The 18,713-nt window shown below is 43.9% G+C and overlaps 1 protein-coding gene across 1 annotated transcript in view; it reads right to left on the reverse strand.

Moving 5' to 3' along the window:
• Positions 1-1,932: 1,932 nt before the first annotated feature.
• Positions 1,933-18,713, reverse strand: part of IDS (iduronate 2-sulfatase) — a 91,645-nt gene continuing 74,864 nt past the window's right edge. The window contains exon 10 of the mRNA XM_080365759.1: positions 1,933-17,036. Coding sequence (XP_080221885.1) covers positions 16,985-17,036 — 52 coding nt within the window. The 3' untranslated portion in view covers positions 1,933-16,984. The remainder of the gene's footprint in view (positions 17,037-18,713) is intronic.

Here is an 18,713-nt window from a genome sequence, read left to right on the forward strand (position 1 = left end):
TAAGGGAAGTTAACCTAAGTAGCTTAGAGAAATAAAGAGAAGTGTTGGAGGTAATTAATACTTGAGAGGAAATAAGGTAAAGGAGTAGAAAGACTTATTTAAGGTTGCCCAAGTGCAATGTACTACAAAATGTAATGGCTTTAAATTACAGAAGGGCAAGTTTAGATTAGATAACAAGAAAAAACTTTCCAAGAGGAACTGTGATTCAACAGCGTATCATTCTGAAGAGAGAAGCAGCGCAAGCATTATAAACAGACACATTCCAGCCAACACTAGCTAGCACTCTCAAATGGAAAATACCTGGGATAAGCTGCAGGAGATCCTGGTGATTTGACTCAACAATCTATAAAGACCATTCCAAGCCCCACATCTATGATCCTGTGATTAACGCACACATCACCTATTAATCTTACATGTTCCAATGGCTACCACTTCCCATTTAAAGCATACCCACCTGACATAGATGGATGGTGTATTGTAGAACCATAATGTAGCCCTACAATGGATTACTGCTCTGATCCCCGCCTCGGCCATGCATCACATCTCACCTCATATATGTTCTGTTACAGTAAATTTTCAAAGACCAACCCCCTCCCCCAGAAAAGTCAGCCGCAGGAACCAAGTTGAAAAAGTTAAAAAGTGTTTCAGGTATTGATTTAGCAGTGTGTTTAACTGACCACAGTTTGTAAATGTGCTGATATGTTTCAAAATGAAAACAACTGGATCTTCTGACAACATGGCATCAGCTCCTGTTTTATGAGTTTATTTGCCATTCTGAAAGATTCCGGTTTCCTTCCTCAATCTCATAACTTTCCTTCAGCCTACGGTATCATCCGTTAACCTCTTGTCTGTTTGCAAGGGCAGTTGTTCAACTGAATTTTGAAAAGATTTGATGACTTCTGGCAGGGAATAGAAAATGCAAGATGTTGCATAGTCTGAAAGAGGAAACAGCACAGGGTATCATCTGTCACACTGTATACCACATAATTAGCAAAACCATTGTTTCACTCTGATTAAAACCATATTCCTCACAGCACAGTTGTTCTCCTGTGCAATGTTTCTAAACCCAGACATTCCCTCAAGATTAAAACTTCTCAGAAAAGTACGGGGAAGCTGAAGACATCCCACAGGAAACTAGTGACTGGTTCCAAAAGTACAGTGGTTGTTCTCAGTGAGGGTGTCAATGGGGCAAAGAACTGCAGGATTATGCCAGGTCAGCTGTGATATTTATGGGCTTAGCCGCCACTGAAATCTGAGAGACACTCACCCATGCTGGGCTAGAAAGACATGGCCAGAAACACAGCCATGAAATTAGGGCTCCTGGGTTTCCCTCTCACCTTCACCATTGATTGCCCACAAGGTTGTGTGCATAGTAACAACCCGGTGCTTGCAAGGGTTAATTTCTGGACTTTGAACCACTTGACTTAAGGCTAGGTTCTTCCTCGCCCCCCCAGCTGCCAGATGAGGTAGAATGAACCCTTAAAGGGCTGGCAGGGGGACTTGGGAGCAAGAGTTGCAGGTTTGGCTCTCAGCTGAAGGTTGAAACCCTAGCCAGCTCCAGGAGCACAAAGTTTCTCACAGGCTGACATAGCCGGCTGAAAGTAGAGGTTGGATCTCGGAAACAGCTAGTAAAAAAATCGTCAGCTAGTGACAAAAACGAAGCTTCTGATAGCCACCCATTCTCAGATGCTTTCTCGGTGGTTGCGCAAGTCAAGTCATCACACAGGCAAATTCTGTGTCATGTCTTTCTCCTCGCAGGCTGTCCCCATGGTCATTACGGGTGCAGATCATCCTGAGCTCAGATGGGAAGAGTTACAGTTTTCTTGAAACAAAAAAAACCCTGCTCAAAACGTTAACAATATTAAAACCTTTCAGATTGCCAGAAAAGCCAGCAAAAGTTATGCTTTACTACTATTATATTTTACTATTACTTCCTATTATTACGTACAGATATAAAATTCTGCTATTTTTCGGCCAGAGTATTCTCTTAACATAGGTTTAGAGGTGACATCTATAAATCACGTGTACCCTCAAAAAGTTGCCAAATACACAGCCAGAAATAGTTCTTCCTAATGTATTTATCACCCACCCAATCTTCTCACTTCTCTGCTTACTTGTTCTAGATGCAATTTCCATCAGTAAAGGGTTTGGGTAGTATATCTAGTGATATTAGTTAGACCAAAACATTAGTGGCAGAAAATTGTCCAGGGTTCAACAATAGCGTTTAAACTTATAGCTGCAATGTAAGGTTCTCCCACCCCTCCTCTCAACAGGTTAATTCATGAAGGTTTATCGACAGCCACAGCAACAGTGTGCTGAGAAGAGGCAATACAATAAAAAGGGATTCTAAAGAGGAACTTTAAGAGAAAAAGAAGAGAAAGCCATTGTTTTATTATGCAGACCCTCAGACAGACCCAAGTCGAGATGAATAGTATTCAGCTTGCAAAAAGAAACATTTAAGCTGAATAAAGTTGAGAAAAAGTAAGTTTAATTTCTGCAAAGAGACTCACAGCCCACTGCTACTGGCCAAGACTATCTCAACACAGCACCTCTCCACATGCCTCTGCTAAAGACATTGTTGCCTTTACAACTTTTGTTTGCCTTAGGACAGGCATCACGTTTTGCCCCAGCCCTGCCACTCTGCAGAGTATTTCACATGCTCCCATTCATCCTTAGAGCAACCAGCCGCCTTCACAGGAAAATGAAAAAGAAAAACCCACAGCTCCAAGTTCCCATGGCCAGGCAGACACACTCCCTGATCTGCTCAGGGAATCAGAAATCAGTGCTAAAGTACAAGATTCTCTCTGCAAGTTAAATTACCTTTCCTCTGAGGAAAAAGAGCGGCACAGAGTCATAATAAATACGGTTGTCTCCAAAGACCACATGACCATACATTTGCCAGAAGTTTAATAGAGCTAAGTCCGGTATGAAGTATTGGCTGGGTATTTGAAGAGGTTTCGGTTCATCAAAGGAATGAGATATTTAGAACAGCTGTTCGACAAGGACAAGAAACCAAACCCACTTCAGGATGGAGCTTAATAAATGAATTAAGAGAAATTGTGGGATAGACTTATCTGCAACAAAATCATGTTTGGGGAAATCAAGTGGTTTTGTCAGTCATCAATTTGTTTCCTGGCATCGGTTTCAGTGACGTCTAGCAATGTTACAGGGTGATCTGTGATTTCCAGGTGCCGCCACAGTTCAGTTTAAAGGTTACAGGTAACACGGTCTTCCCAAATAAATGCCATATTTCTAGTTATAATCCACTTGGACTTTGCCTGCAGTATTTTTTTTAGTTACCGTTCCATCATCTACCTCAGGTGCTAAGTGCCTAGCACTGCACAAATGAAAGGTAGGGGTCAAAGAATAATTAGTTGATGGCATTTCAGGTGTCTTCATGAACTATCCCAGCACCCACTGCCTACACACCATACCTCGGACCTCCAGCCACCCACCCCACACCTTCCTACATCCGTGCCCACCACCAGCAGCACTCACCCTGTTGCTCCCAACCAGCTGTGGCTGAAGCTGATGAGACGCTTTCTCCGTGACTGCGTTAGGCACTGCCTTTGGTTCTTCCTTCCTGGCAAGACAGTGGGAGTGACGTGATGAATTTGCCTGCTATTCCCATGGCGCAGCCTGGGTGTACCCCCTGCCTGCCCAGGACGCTGGTGACTTCAGTGGTGCGTGGGTGTGCGTGGCTATCTGCGTGCCTCAGCACACAGCTGTGGCATTGCAACGCTCTCCACCAAGGGAAGGAAATGAACAGCAAAAGTCTCCTCTGTAGCCGTTGGCAGTGACTATACATCATACATACATACATACATCTCATCTCCATGTATTATTTTTCTACACGAGTGTGATACTTCGCAGTTACACGAGCCCCTGCCACTTGCATCCCAAGGAGCTGCCTGCAAGAGCCTGGAGATCAAAACTCACCCACTGCCTTCAGTCTCTCATCAGACACCAAAGGCTTTCACACTCCAGAACAGGTTTCTATGAGCCTTTTGTTAATACTGTACATTTCTTGGGTGACTGAAATTACTCAGTTTCTAGCTTGCTGTCTTATAACTCACAGGGGCTTATTATTAATGGCCCAGTAAAACAATATATTGCCTGTTGTATCTTAATTCAGTAGTCAGTAATGACCAACTTAGAGAAATCATTTTAGACCTATGAGTTTTCTAAGGCCTTTTGAAGGTAGTGGCAGTAAAATATGCATATACTAATGTTACTTGCAGAAGGCAGAATATAGTGGCAGTATAAGCAATAATACAGCACTGTGTAATAAAAATTGAAAATTCTTTTCCCTAAGTGTAAATATAAAATACCTCTGGGGGACATATCTAAAGGAAGAGTGTTTCAATAACACATAGTTAAACTCAAAATTATATTTTTCAAAGCTATCCAAGTATAGTCTAATAAATAAACCATAAAATAAAACATCATTTTACAAGGAAGACTCATACTGTATTTCAAGCTTTTTGCCACTCTTAAAATCATTATTTAATACGGACAGTTTTAGTCACAAAATTTCAAGAGTTTATTCAATATCTTTTATGTGCTTTACAAGGTTATTAGAGAATTTATTTTCTCTTTCCCTTACAGATTGGAAGGTGGGCAGTGATATATGAGCTTTCACATTTTATTTATTCACCAAACTGTTCCAGATGTGATCCCATCATTTATCCACTGACACATCAAACCTGCTGTGTGACCTTTACAGTGACCTCTTTACAACATTTGCTTTCATGCTCTTAAAGTTATAGCAGCTTAACTGCTTGCTTCAGTGGGAAGACAAGAGGCCTGATATTGGGAGTGGAGGTGGGGGGGGTGTATAATTTAAAAATAATAAAAAATTTAATTCCTATCCTACAATATGAAAACTAAGTCCAGGTGGTAAACTAGCTAGTGGAGTTCTATTCCCAGAAATGTTTCAATCATATTTTACTCCAAACAGTATTTCACTCCATGGACTTGGAATGTACTGGATTTGCACAGGCTAAATTTAGCAGGCACTAAGTCTTTCTCCACTTCTTGTGATCTGCCAAAGGAACAGGTATTCTTGGGGTGATATGCTTTCCCTTACCATATACATCACCAAATAGAATGAGGGTCCATCTGCAGCTTTCCTTCTTAAAGGGAAAAAATTGCTCATAGTGCACCCAAAATTTCCATTAACCAAAAATTACCTACATCATTATGACCTTAGCAATATGCAAACAAAAGAATTTGGGCATCACGTCTTAGGGGGTCAGTGAGTACACGAAAATATTTCAGGTACAGATCATTCAGATCAGTCAGCTCCCCAAGCCCAGACATGGCCAGCTGGGATTTTCCAAGTCTGGTGAACTTTTCCTTAGCATTTTTTGTTTGTTTGTTTTATGTACTTCTACATTTGGGCTGATACCAGCAGTAGACATATCTCTGTTGTGGTTCACGCAATATTTATGGCCCAAGAGGTAGCAGGGAGTATCAAGAAGCAGGCGCACGTACACACATACGCATACACACCCCCACACGCACAGTCTGCACCCAGGAGAGCTCTAGCCAAGGGATGAAGCTTTGATAGCACAAAAAAGATGCTGCACACCTCCTAACTAACAACTCCCCACACTTTAATTTCACTTAGAAAAGTTCCCACCGACTTAAACAGAAGTGTTCAAGTGATGTGTAAGTAAGAAACAAGTGAAACCTGGGAAAGGCTGTAGTGAGAACTTCTGGATGGCCTCCTGGTTTGCATGCGCTCAGCTCTTTGCTCCGCGCACGCCCACTGCGATTCATTTCACAAGAATGCCTGAGTTTTTGAATTCATATCAAAGCAAAACCTGGATTGTGAGGCACTGAAGAACCTCCCAACCTTTTTCCTTGTCCTTTCTCTCCTCCCTTCCCTCCCTCCTGATCACAAAGGTTATCAGGGTATATACCACTGCAGGGCAGACATCTGACCAGCCTGAGGTACCAAGTCACCTGAGGCCACACTGCAGAATCATGGTGTAAAAAATAAAAGAGAGGCAGAATAAACCCTGCAACCACCTTTCAGCAAGCCCTCCCCAGAGCTGTATGCAGACAGCTATGGTTAACCCAAACACGGGCTTCTATTGCAGTGACTTCTGACACAGACCGAAACACCGAGCTGAAGCTCAGCCTGTAAGATTTACACTCAGAGCAGAAAATCAGATTCACTCCTGCCACATTTTTCCCCCTTTGTAATGCGATGTTCTGACAACGGCTTTTACTTTATATTTTGTTGTAGAAATAATGAGGTTTCAGAGTAAGAACTTAAACAGCCTTTTTTTGCAATATTAGTTTGTCAATAATGGAAAAATGACATCAAAGAAAACACACTTGTTTCTTTAGGTGTAAATCAAAACACAAAGCAAAGCCAGCAGAAAACCCATGCATTAACCTCGTGTGCTTTGACAACAGATGAACAGTACAAATAGTTGATCTGAAGATGCCAGTGGGAGAATATTCCAAAGGTACCTGGAAGTACAGCTTCCAGGTTAAGTGATCACAGAAAAATTACAGTAACACACTAACCACCACTCAGTGATTAATTCTCAGGAAAGAAAAAAAAAAAAAAAAAAAAGTGCAACCCTGTTTTGATCACTTCTCTGGTTTACAGGCTTCCATTTCAGCTGGAGTCATGCTTTAAATAAACAGAGCTGAGATTTGAAACTTTTTAAATAACACTCAGGAACAAAATTCAAGTGAGCTCCCCTGCTCGCTTTCTATCACTTATCCCTGCTGGCAAAGGAAATGCAACTGTTGGCTTTTGAAAGCCACAAATTTGCAAGGGTCTGGGGCGTGAGCTGGCAGGAGGCTCAGGCTCCTTGATGTTTGTAATTGAAAAGGACACGAAGTAATGAAGTAATTTCCCTGTCCCTATTCTCCGTGTTTATCAGAGGCCTGTCTGCTGTGGAGGAAGGGTGACAAGGTAATCTGAGCCTCCACAGAAAACCTGCTTTTTCTCCAAAGTTATTTAGATTTCCATGAGCGCTGGCAGAATTTTGGAAGGAGTCCAGGCAAATGAAGGAATTTGGCTGCTCTGAAAATATCATACAGGAACTTTAAAAATTGAACTGATTTATGCCCTGTAATGTTTTCAATACTGTATAAATTAAGTTTGAGTTCCTAGCCTGGATTTTAAGAAGAAATTTTATATGTTATGTGCCATGAAAGAACTAGAGGAAAAAATATCTTATTGTATGATAATTCCACCTCTCCTATAAGAAGTGCTAGACTTTGCATATATAATGTGTTCAAAGGAATAATATGGAAAATGCATTACTTTGTAGCATCAAAGGATGTTCCAGAATACCTTGAGGTCCTGACAGCTATTTGGAATTTGCTAATATCACACAGCACTGTGAAATACATTAGCAATATAAAGTTTATATGTTCTGTTCACCACCAACCGACTGTAGAGCTGGGCTTGGGAACACTGTAGGCTTCTGAAGTACAGCATCTAAAAAGTGTACCCTAATTGGAGGGAGAAAATTATCTCCTACAGAGGACTGCTTAGAGCCACCTTTAGTCTTTCATGTGCAGATGGCAGCGTCTGGGCTTTTGGGCTTTTTTCCCTTGTGGACGTGCTAGCCTGTGTCAAATGCTTCCACGGCATAGTCTCAGGAAGTCCTCTAGCGTCAATAAACAGCCATGTGCTTTCTGAGGCTTTCTGATAAACTGTGAGGTTTTCAAAGGAACCGCAATTTGCACATCTAACAAACATAAATATGTTTAGCCATGGTGCCTTGTCCTCAGTCAACGGAGATACAGCCTGTAAATAGCTAAATACGTTTTCCTCTTGTAATCAGCCACGGACACAACCTCAGCTGGGGATCTGAAGGTTGAGTCACAGTCGATCCCTGATTTGATGAATCACCAGCCTCCTCTGAGGTTTGAGTCTTGTTTCTGGTTCAGAGGTCAGCATGTACAAAAGGCCGTTACCAGTGAGCTGGCCACCTCTGCTAACACACACACGCTGCAAACCAGCACTGCAACCCCAAACCGCAGAGCTGCAGAATGTGCAGCTCAGTGCTCAAGGTGGTCCCCAGCAGCAGCATCAAGAGGCTGAGAAGAGGTAGCTGCCGTTCAGAAGTGTGAAAACAGAAGCTTAGGAGGAGATGGCTTGCTTCTGGAGCCTGAAAGAGTAATTGGGAAGTTAGCAGAAACCGACAGAGTCGCCAGAGGAATGAAATGATAAAATTAAAGCTGTGCTGGCTGCCAAACCTCTCTCCAAGAATTTAGGAGAGCAATCCAGGTGAGGAGCAGTTCACCAGGCAGTCAGGAAAGAAAAGTTATTCATCAGGCAACCCTTCCGTAAGCAGATGGGTACCTTCAGCGTGCAGGTATGTGCAGGGTTGTCACTGGTGTTTCCTATGGAGTGGAAGGGAACAGAACGATCGTCCCTAACTGCTGTTACGTAACACCATTCTTCCATCCCTTCACTCTGCATCATCCTTTCAAAAGAAGAGCTCCAGATTTTCTGCTTCCAGTCTTCAGTCCATGATTACTTGTAACCAGTTTCACCACCTGGCACGTATTTGTGTGCAAACACAACTTTCCACATGCAAATGAGACAACTATTATACCAAACCTTTGGTACAAATGACTGTGCATGGGCAGATTAAAGTAATTTAAAAAAAAAAAAAAAAAAGAATACATTAACAACAGCTATGCTTTTCCAGGACAGATACATCTCTCTCTCTCTCCTGTGTGCCATTCCTGGTGTTTAAGATACATGTTGCCACACAGTCCTCTGAATCAAGGCAACAACCATTCTCTTCCTGCTTTTTGTGACATTAATATCTTCGAACCCCTTGTTGTCTGCTGGGACAGGCAACAGTCCCACCCTTGCAGCAAGCCATCACACTATACCTTTCTCGTTTTTCCAAAATGCACAATTTTTGCCCCCTACTGTATGTCTATAATCCTGGCATGCCTAAAGCATGAACAAGAACTAACCCCAAACCAAAACCACCTTTCATACCTGTGAAAATGGAACAGCCATAAAATCCAAAGCTGTTCTTAGGTCTGTGGAGAAACCTAGAAATGTAACCTACTGGGAATGGGTGTTTCCACAGAGACTCCCAGCAGACTGGAGAAAGCTCCAGATTTACAGTGTAATGAAAATTACATTTCATGTTATATTTTCCACTGTGTGGCTTTTTTTTTTCCCCTCTGCTGTAGTATTCTGCAGGCCTTAAAGAAGTGTCCCTGTATCTTAGTACACAGAGGTCTTGGGATATTACTTGAAAACAGTACACCAAGAGGAAATTGTGCAATCAATTCCATGAGAATGCCTCCCTCAGCAATAAACACTGCCTGTGCCAAATAAATGGGTGATGTGCGTCATAAATTTCCTTTTCCTGTCAGAGCAGCCACAAGAAATGGATGAAGTTATGCACATTTGTATAAAAATAAAAATGTGTTATTTGCTCTACAGCATACTGTGGACAGGGCACTGCAAGCACTGAGGAGCTGCAGAGCGCCTGTTCATGCTGCCAGCACCGAGCAGCCGAAGGCAGAGCTCCTCACACACAAAGGAAAGCTCATCCAGTTTTTCTCACAGTCATATTATGCCAGTTCCAGCCTAACTGGTCACAAACGATGAAGGAATGTCTTAATTTTTGCATTCAACTTCAGCCCCGATCAAAGACATCTTGTTAAAAAGAAGGTGTTTACCACCCGCTGCAAATCAGACCTAGGCACACAGTCTTGGCTGAACAGCCCAAGCCTGACAGTCCAAAACCACTAGCTGCCGGACTAAAAAGTCAACATGTTTTATTCTTATTTTTCCCATTGACAGCCTACAGAGTGAGAAACTGGCTTTGCACTTACCTGAAAAGGACACAACCCACCACCCTGACACACCGAGTTCAGCTTAACTGGCTTAGATAAGCACAGGACACCAACTACCGCCGCTCAGAAAGCTCACCCCAAATGGAGATCCAGACTATGGCAACAACACAGTTTTGGACTACTTTATTTATTTTACTATTCTCTATTCAACCCCATTCTGGTGTTGCTCCTAACTGCAGCAGAGCGTTACTGCAATCGACAGTGAGACCGTCTGACCCCGAGCACCTCCGTGTGCCTGCGCAGCGATGCCATCCGCACCCCTCACCCATCTCCGAGGACTCTTCCTGCCCAGGACGCACACTGACACAAAGCAGTATCATCTCCGCCTCTCCATCACTTCTGGTCACATCCCTTCTCAGGCAACAGCTCTTCTTTACCAGCCACTTCCATAAGATTCCTGGCTCAACTGGGGAAAAGAGAGAGCTGTCATCACTGATATATTAGAAATACAATTCAAGCAGCTGCTATTTGTGTTTTATTTTTAGACGACTGTTTTTTTCCCCCAGACTGATCTCAATTTCTATAATATTATTCTATTTCCTAGGTCAAACAACATCTGTTGTATAAAAAGGAAAGTGAACTCATTTGCATTATCAAGTTTACATCTTTCCGTTTATATTTTACTATAATTGCCTCACTAGGAATTGCCCTGCTCTGCCTCCTGATACTTCATTAACTACTGGGTCCATGAGATCCTGGTGTAAGTTTAGCATTAACAACCACTGCACAGGCCTTAACCTGGTAAAGCACAGCTGCTCCACAGCAGGGTTTACAGGCTGTGCCCATACCAGCCCCAGAAGCAGGGAGCAGACAGCCATGGGTGCAGCACCCTCCTCCCACCCTTGATGCCTGCCCCGTAAACGCATCGACAGCCTGCCATCCCTGCTGCCACGGAGGGCTTGCTCTGGCCACGACAGCAGTCACTGGTGCCTGCCTTTAGCGGTCAGTGTAGGCACAACCACAATCTGTCAAAAAAAAAACCAAACATATAGAGACATAACGTCAGCAACTGTAAACTAGCATCGCTCTCTAAAGCATGCTGTCCGGTACACCAGCTGGGTATCTGCCCTGGTTCGGCTGTGGGACTGGGACCAGTGAGTATGGGTACTCTGTCCTGTTAGGGCTCACAAACGGCGAACTAAACCAATCCAGAAAGTGAAAACCAAGTTCCTACCTCCAAACCCAATCTAGTCCAGCAAGAGCAAAGTTATTCAAACCCACGGAGGGCTCTGCAACCCTGGCTCCGGCCACTGTGCCTGAGGACCACTGGCAGCACTCGGTGCCTTTGTTTCATTCTTCTACTTCTCAAAGAATAGAGCCAGAGGAAAACAAAAAACTAAAAGGAAAACTCCCAGCTCTTTGGAGGCACAAGATGAAATCAATGGCATTGATTCGATCCCAGCTGGCATTTCATACGCTGAATCGCCAGTCTCTCCCCCTCCAAGTCAAAAGGAGCCGAGAACTAGAGCAAGCAGGACAGAGAAAGATAATAGCAGTTCCCCAGATGTGTTTCTCATGAGCAAAGATGTTATTCTCATGTTTGGTCACCTCTGAGAAGAGCAATTGGTTCAGGCATCAGGGGACAGACCTGCACAGGAGCCAGCGAAGAAAGGGCTCTCTTGCCTGAGGGGACAGGTAGGGACCTCAGGAAGCCAAAGAAACTCTGATGAGGTCCCATCATTTTTCCTGTGGTTCATACCTGACCTTTGGTGCTTACTTTCCTCCTCTGCTGCTACCTCTGCTTTTCAAGCAATAATGAGGATCAGAGCTGTAACAGTTTCCATCACATCTTTCATTAAAAAATGCTTGATTTTTCCATAAGGCTTTGATCTAAGAAAATGACAATTTACAAACATGAAAATCTTTGCTGGTACTTCCTAAGGTTCAGGGGAAAAAAAAGGCTATCTCCATATGTTCACATTTGTTCTTTTAGGTAAGTAAGCCTGTTCCCTGTAATTCTACTGAACTGCTAGGACATGATGGATTTCCTCAGCAGACTTTCTCCCCCTGAAGACAGTACGAGGAGCCCTCGTGCACAGCAAAGAGCACTCAATGTGTGTAGAACTGATTTTCATTCTGGTCTGAACCTTCAGTATATTTCTGAGCAGCAGCAAAACCTTTATTGCTGATCATGAGAGCAGTAATTTTGCTAGCACACAGCTGGCCACAGGAACATCCCCCCGGTTGTTTATGCTTTCTGCCAAGGATGCAGTCTCAGAGGAGCACACAAACACCCCTCTGAGCCATCCTCCTCCCAGACACAGCTCGGGTAGGAACATGAAGCTGGCCTAACTTCACTTCCAGAGGTGACGTGAAGGACGCTTTCCTGCTTGAAACACAGAAGTTGCTCCTCACAACATTCCTTTTGTGAGACCGAAGTAAGATATGTCCTGTGGGTGAGGATGCAACCATCTCGCTGTAGCACAGGTGGCTCTAAGTGAGAGGATGGAAGCAGCTGCACCATCTCTCATGTCCCAGGGCTGCTGCCCAGCCCACTGAGTGGCTTATACCCAGACAGGTGAAGTCTTGCAGGCCTTCAGACAACACAATCCAAAGGCCAAATATCTGCAAAAACAATTTGTTCCCAACATCATCTCTTTCACCTAGATTTTCTTGTTGAAACCTGATGGGGAACAGGCACTTTTGCCACGGTCAGCAACAGTCAGAGCATCCTGTGCCCAGCACCTGGCCTTTTGCTCCACAGTCAGCTCCACCCCACGGCAGGGCAGGGACCTCCAGACTCCATCGTGTCCAAAGTCACCCTCTGCCAAGAAACCCCTGAAATCAAGGGGGAGGTTTTAGAGGGACATTGTGGACTTGCATCTCTACAGCCTAGAATTACAGTGCTCCTGGTCTAGAAAAAACTGCTGGGAGTTGCGAAAGAGCAGGATTTTGTACAATGGCTTGAACAGTTGACAGTTCCAGTCTAGTCAAAAAGCCTCACAAGAAGGGCCTGATTTTGGAGCTTGAAGTATTTCTGTTCCCAAAGGGCACTAGTGTATGGAGAACCATGCCACGGTTTTTATGGTTAACTGAACATTTCTTTTCAATCTCTGAAGGGCTTGGGGTTTGTTTGAATTGTGAATGATGGCTCATGTCCCAGCTCTGTGTGTGACATACTCCTCTAGTGACAAAGTTCACACACTGAGCCTCAGTCAAGAATCCACATGTACCCTGAAAGTTGCTGGCACCCACAGCGTGTAATTAAGATCATATGAGACTCGGCATTTCTTTCCCTTGCCCAGCTACATCCAATAAAAGGGCCAAATGACTCTCTTTGCCCTTAAGATTTGGAAGGTAAATCCTACAATTTGGCTTTTCCTCGCACGCCTTCATTTCTAGCTGTAATTTCTATTTAAATGTTTCTTTACACTCTCCACAACAACCATTGTCATGGTACATTATGTCATGACCATTTCCCGCAGGATAGCAAGGCAGTATTTTCAAAAGCAGCTAAAAGAGTTAAAAGCAGAAGTCTCCAGTCAAAATCTTTCCAGGATGAATGGTTCTATGAGCAGGGACATTATATGAGCAGCACAACATGGATCCTCACCTCAGTGGTGCCAAGATGTTATTTTGGCAAGTTACTCTAAAGATCTGAATTTAAAGGGAAGAAAGGTTGGCTTGGCAAGTTGAAATAGCAAGGATAACTCCACAGATAATATAGAAATAGCTGATTTTGCTTCAGCGGATTTAAACAGCAATAATAATAACAAGTTTTCCTTTTCTTATTAGATACCTATTTTATCCTTTTGTGCATCAGCCTGTTGATTGTTGTATCAGTTAATGAAAAGAAAAAACCCAGTATTTTAGACAAATATTAATTGATATCATTTAAGCTGCTGTCATGACTTTGACTTATAATGAACAGCTTAAGGTAGACACAAACCTAAAATGCTCAGCCTTCCTCCAGTGGTCAGGGCTTACTGAGAGAGGAGCAGAAGAAATGGGTATTATGACAGTTTGTCAAGTGCATTTCTTACCTGGCACAACTGCATTGTATTTACTGGCTCTGGGCATTGATTGACAAGCTTACCGTAATCCATGGAAAGCAAAAATAAGATTCTCTTGTACAGCTCAAATGAAATCAGCTGTCCTTTATAGCTGGGTAAATTCAGAGCAACTTGCTGAACTTGCCCTGAATGTACACCAGTGAAAACAAAGGAAGATTTGGGTACTGAATTTTTATGATTGGAAACAGCCACAGCCCTGTGAACTCCTTTGAGCATGGAAGGAAAGCCACATCTGAGAATTTTGATGGTCAGTTTGTGTAATATTCCATGCCTTGCCTTCAGTTTGATTGCCGAGATCCTCCTCTTCTACAATAAGGAATTTGATTTCCTTTCATCCAAATCTGGGGGGGGGGGGGGGGGGGGGAAGTATTGTTCCCCCTCCTGCACAGCCTGTAAAACTTGTATGACTTAAAGTAACAACCGTCTTCTCTGGAGACGGAGCTCCTTCAGAAATCAGCAGCAGCAAGGTGACTAAACAGTCTCACTTCTTGGGCAGGGGTGGAGGAGAAGCATTATATTAGGGAAAAGACAACCCCACCCCCAGACTGGGAGCAGGAGAGACAGAGGGAAGAAAAGAGGAAAAACTAATAAAGAAAGATGAGAAGGAGGGAAGAGAGCAAGAGAAAGACAGGGAGAAATAAATACTCTGGGAAAAAATATAACTGACTTCAAAACTCTCAACCTCTGTTAGAGATTAAAGGGAAACTCTTCGTGCTCCTCAGATTTCATCTTTAAATGATGAATGGACAGGGTGGGCAGAAGCCTGAGGAGGAAAACCCAGTGCTCTCACCTTTGCTCGCAGGCTGGGTTCCGCAGGACTGCTCTTTGTTGCCTTATGCTGCAGCACACTGGTACAGTGACCAATGATGCCATCAATATTCCAGGTGGGATCTAATGCCTTTTACAGCAGACACAGATCACCTCTTTCAGTTTTCATCCTGTCCTTCCATTAATGCAGCCTTGTCTCTTGCTTGCCCTTTTACTCCAGCTGTGATCTAGGGGGACAGTCTCAATGATTTTTCCAAATGAAACTAACCCCCCACCCCCACCAAATCCCTCTCTTAATCCCTCGGCTGAATGTTTGCTCTGTTTAGTACATATTCCCCAGTCTGATTCCCTGCTCACAGATTAATTACTTTGCATCTCTCCTCACTGAACTCCATTTTGCCATTTGTTAGCAGACACTGAAGAGATTTTGGCCCTGGTGAATCTTCTTAGGTTGTGCCCGGTCTTGGGGAGACCTTACACCAGACGATCTCTCCCCTCAGCCCACTGCAAAGCTGGAGTAACTTCTTGGACATCAGCAGCTCCACATTTACAGTGTTTCTGAGGAACAGGCTCACTGTTTTCAAAGCCCACAAATACACCGACTGCTCTGGAACACGCGGCAGCAGAGCAGCATTGGCAGCCCCTTGCTGCAGCCCCAGGGACACCGGTGACTCCAGACCACACTGACAACTGTTCCCACCCAACAAAGCCATGAAAGGGCTCAAGCTGATCAGGCTGGGAAGGCACAAGGGGGTCTAACTAGGATGCTTTGCTGCTGGTGGTGCCAAACCTGGGCTGCCTTAGCGACACCAGCATGGTGGGGCACCTCTGTGCTGTCTGGATTACACATTACAGAGGTCCTGAAACAGTCCCAAGAACAGCCTTCTGCCAGCTTGAAAAGTTTTCATCTGTGCTTATTGTCTCATACCTGCCCTTGAGCTGTTTTTGATCCAACAGCCTCTATTACCTCCTCTTCCTTTACCTTTTGCCTTAGCTATTAATCTCTGATGTGGAACTTTGTGAAATGCTCTTTGAAACTCTAAGCGCACTGCTGAATTCCCCTTATCTAGCCTGGCAGTAATATCTTCAAAGAACTCCAGGAGGTTAGTTAAGTATGACCTCCTCTAGCTTGAAGCTCAGCTTCCCAGCAAGCCCTTCACTTCATTGCTAGAGATGAGAAGAAGAGGACGGGGAACTCTGGGACAAAGAGGCACATCACTGTTACAAAAAAGCCAGCAGCAGACACAGCACCGCTCTGGCTGCCCAGCACATTTTTAAATTACATTGGTGACACCAGACTCCCTGACTGCATTTTCTGTTTTACAAGGACCCAATGCAAATCGTGTCTCGCAGGCAAGCTGCCACTACCCACACAGAGGAGGACTTTTGGAGAGACACCAGGGACATCTGAAATAAAGCTGAGGACCCAGCTGCACATCCCGCACCTTTGGATACCCCCTCAAGCTCCTTTAACACCTGCCTGTTGTCATGTTCTCATCTTTCATGCCCTCCAACCATGGAGCCATTTCAGACTTATTTAATGCTACAGGAAACGTTTTCACCATGAAGGTGCTCAAACATGAGAACAAGCCTCCCAGACAATTATCTCCACCCTCGGAGGTAACTGAAAGTCAGCCAAAGTCCTGAGCAACACTGCCCATCTTCGAAGTTGACCCTGATTTGAGCAGGAAAGTGGACCACAGGATATATTAGAATAAGGTGATTTTTATCTTGTCTTTGGACCCAGCCCCATCTTTCAGCTCTTAATTGGCGATTCCAGGAACCCAAGCCTCACTGTAACCTGTCCGCTGCCTTTCCAGAACCTCAGCTGGGATCAGGTTCAACTTGGTGAGTTCCCTCCCTTCTTCACCAGCACAAGCAGTATTTAAAGTTTATCTCTGCAATAAAGCGAGCCCACATTTTAATTCCACCTTCACTTGCCTTGTGCAGAATTTCCCCTTGCACTGTGCTTCCTGCTCCCTCGCAGAGCACCTTGCTGTGTTTCCATTCACACATCATCTCTCGCTGGTTTCTCATTTACATCATAATACCGGAGTTGCTGTTTACACTGAGCTGCACAAAGGTATGTTTTACATCTTACTGTGGTGTGATCATTAACATCACACTGCTGGCCCCAGGGAGTTTCAAGACTGGATTCAGATCCATCTGTCCTGTGTTCCCAACAAGGGTTCCCCCTGCAGGCCTGAATATTTTGGCAGGAGACAATTCAAAATGTGCAGAATGCTACATGTCAGGCAGAATGTGCTACCTTAAGATGATCTGTTATATGAATGTGCTTGTCATTTTGTTTCTTACCTCTTTAAAGAGCAGCCTCCTCAGAAATCATGGCGCAGTCTATGCTCCATCACAACAAAAGTGTAGGTATACCTGCAGCGAGGTAAACTCCCTTAACATACTCAATTTATAGATAAAATCCCCCCAAAAGAATAAAAAAAGACACACGACAGAATTCCTTCTTTACAATTGATACAAGGTTAGTAGATTTTGGTGCATTCTCTTTATATGTTTGCATCTCAAAGGTATGTATAATGTTTCTACCACCCATATCTGCATGGTCTGTCTGGAAACTAAAATAGAGACACACGTGGCAACGCTTCAGATTTAAAACACAGAGCCACGGAGCGATGCGGCTCTGAGCGTTAATCAGGGGGGGAACCAGGTGTTTCAAACGTGCTAGCAGCCATGCTGTCCACAGGCAACGGGATCCAGGCAGGGGGAAGGAGACATCTGCTTTGGAAGTAAACATCCACCTGGCAACCTAGGTGAAAACAAGAGCTACAGAGAAAAATGAGGATGGTGAACCCGTCTTTTCCTTATCGGAAGTCCTGTAGAGGTTCTGTCTCTTTGAGGGTTGGTCTTAGCAGGAAATAGTCCTTTTTTATTTCTCCTCAGTTGCATTTACTCCTAGGGCTTACCGCAACTGCCTTTGAATTCCTTTCCACTGTGTCTACCTACCCTTTGCTCAAGTACCTTAGATCAGATACCACAAGATTAGGTTTTAAGGAACATGTGTAGATGGACAAAAACCATAATTTTTTTTACCTTCAAGTACGAGAACAGAACTTAGCTCACTTTCTGCCCTCTTCAGCGTCTCCTCCTCTACGCCCTTGGAGGGAAGAGACACCTTCATCTGCACTGGTGGGAAATGTCTCTTCAGCTTTGAGGACAAAAAGTCATTCCTAACACTTGGCACAGAGTAAGCTCGAAACTACAGCCTAAAAGTGGCTGGGTTCTGTGAAGGAAATATGAAAAGAAAAAAAAAAAATTACTAGCAGAATAATAAATTTGACAGAACTTATCCTAAACAATAGCAATCTCTGTAGGCTTCTCAGAAGTTGCAAGGCACACACTCGCAAACAGAAGTGCCCTCAGGAGAGATCCACAACACAAACTGGGCCCCTAGGCTGGCTTTGGGCTGCATCCTTTCATCTGTAATACACAGCTCTGGCTGACCTTTAACTAAGGAAAATAAAAAGGGAGGTGACTGTTATTGAGTCACACAGATGAGAAAAAATAAGGTGTGAATTACTATGGGGAAGAATGGAGAATATTTACAAAATCCTAGGAGGCAGAGTATTTTCAGAATACTTCCGGATGGGGCAGACACACTAGCAGCACTGGTTTTGCAGAAGCGGTTGCTTTGGTGCAGGTTTGCCACTGGCTTTCCCTAGGTTTTCTCAGGATAGATGCCTGAAGTTTGAGATTTCAAATTCCACCAGCACTTTTGAAAATCTTGGTTCCTTTTATGTTCCCACAGTGCTCCAATAGCTGTGTAGCCTTGAATTTACTTAGCATTAAGTGCTGCTACAAGAGTCAAGACCAGTGTCTGTCTACAAAGCTGCTGTGTCCGGAATGGCAGATTCAGATGCCAGGATATGGCAGGGAAGCCATGCCACCCTCTCCTCCCTCACTGCAGGCAGCAAGCTCAAAGAGAAAGGGAGATTCCTCAGCACCTGCCCAACTTTTGTAGATGAAAAAGAAAAAAAAAATATCTCAGGATCATTCATTTTTCTTCAGTGCAGGGCTTCAAAGTTCATACGATAG

The sequence above is a fragment of the Falco punctatus genome (genome assembly GCF_963210335.1).
Source record: "Falco punctatus genome assembly, chromosome: 15".
NCBI classification, from domain to species: domain Eukaryota; kingdom Metazoa; phylum Chordata; class Aves; order Falconiformes; family Falconidae; genus Falco; species Falco punctatus.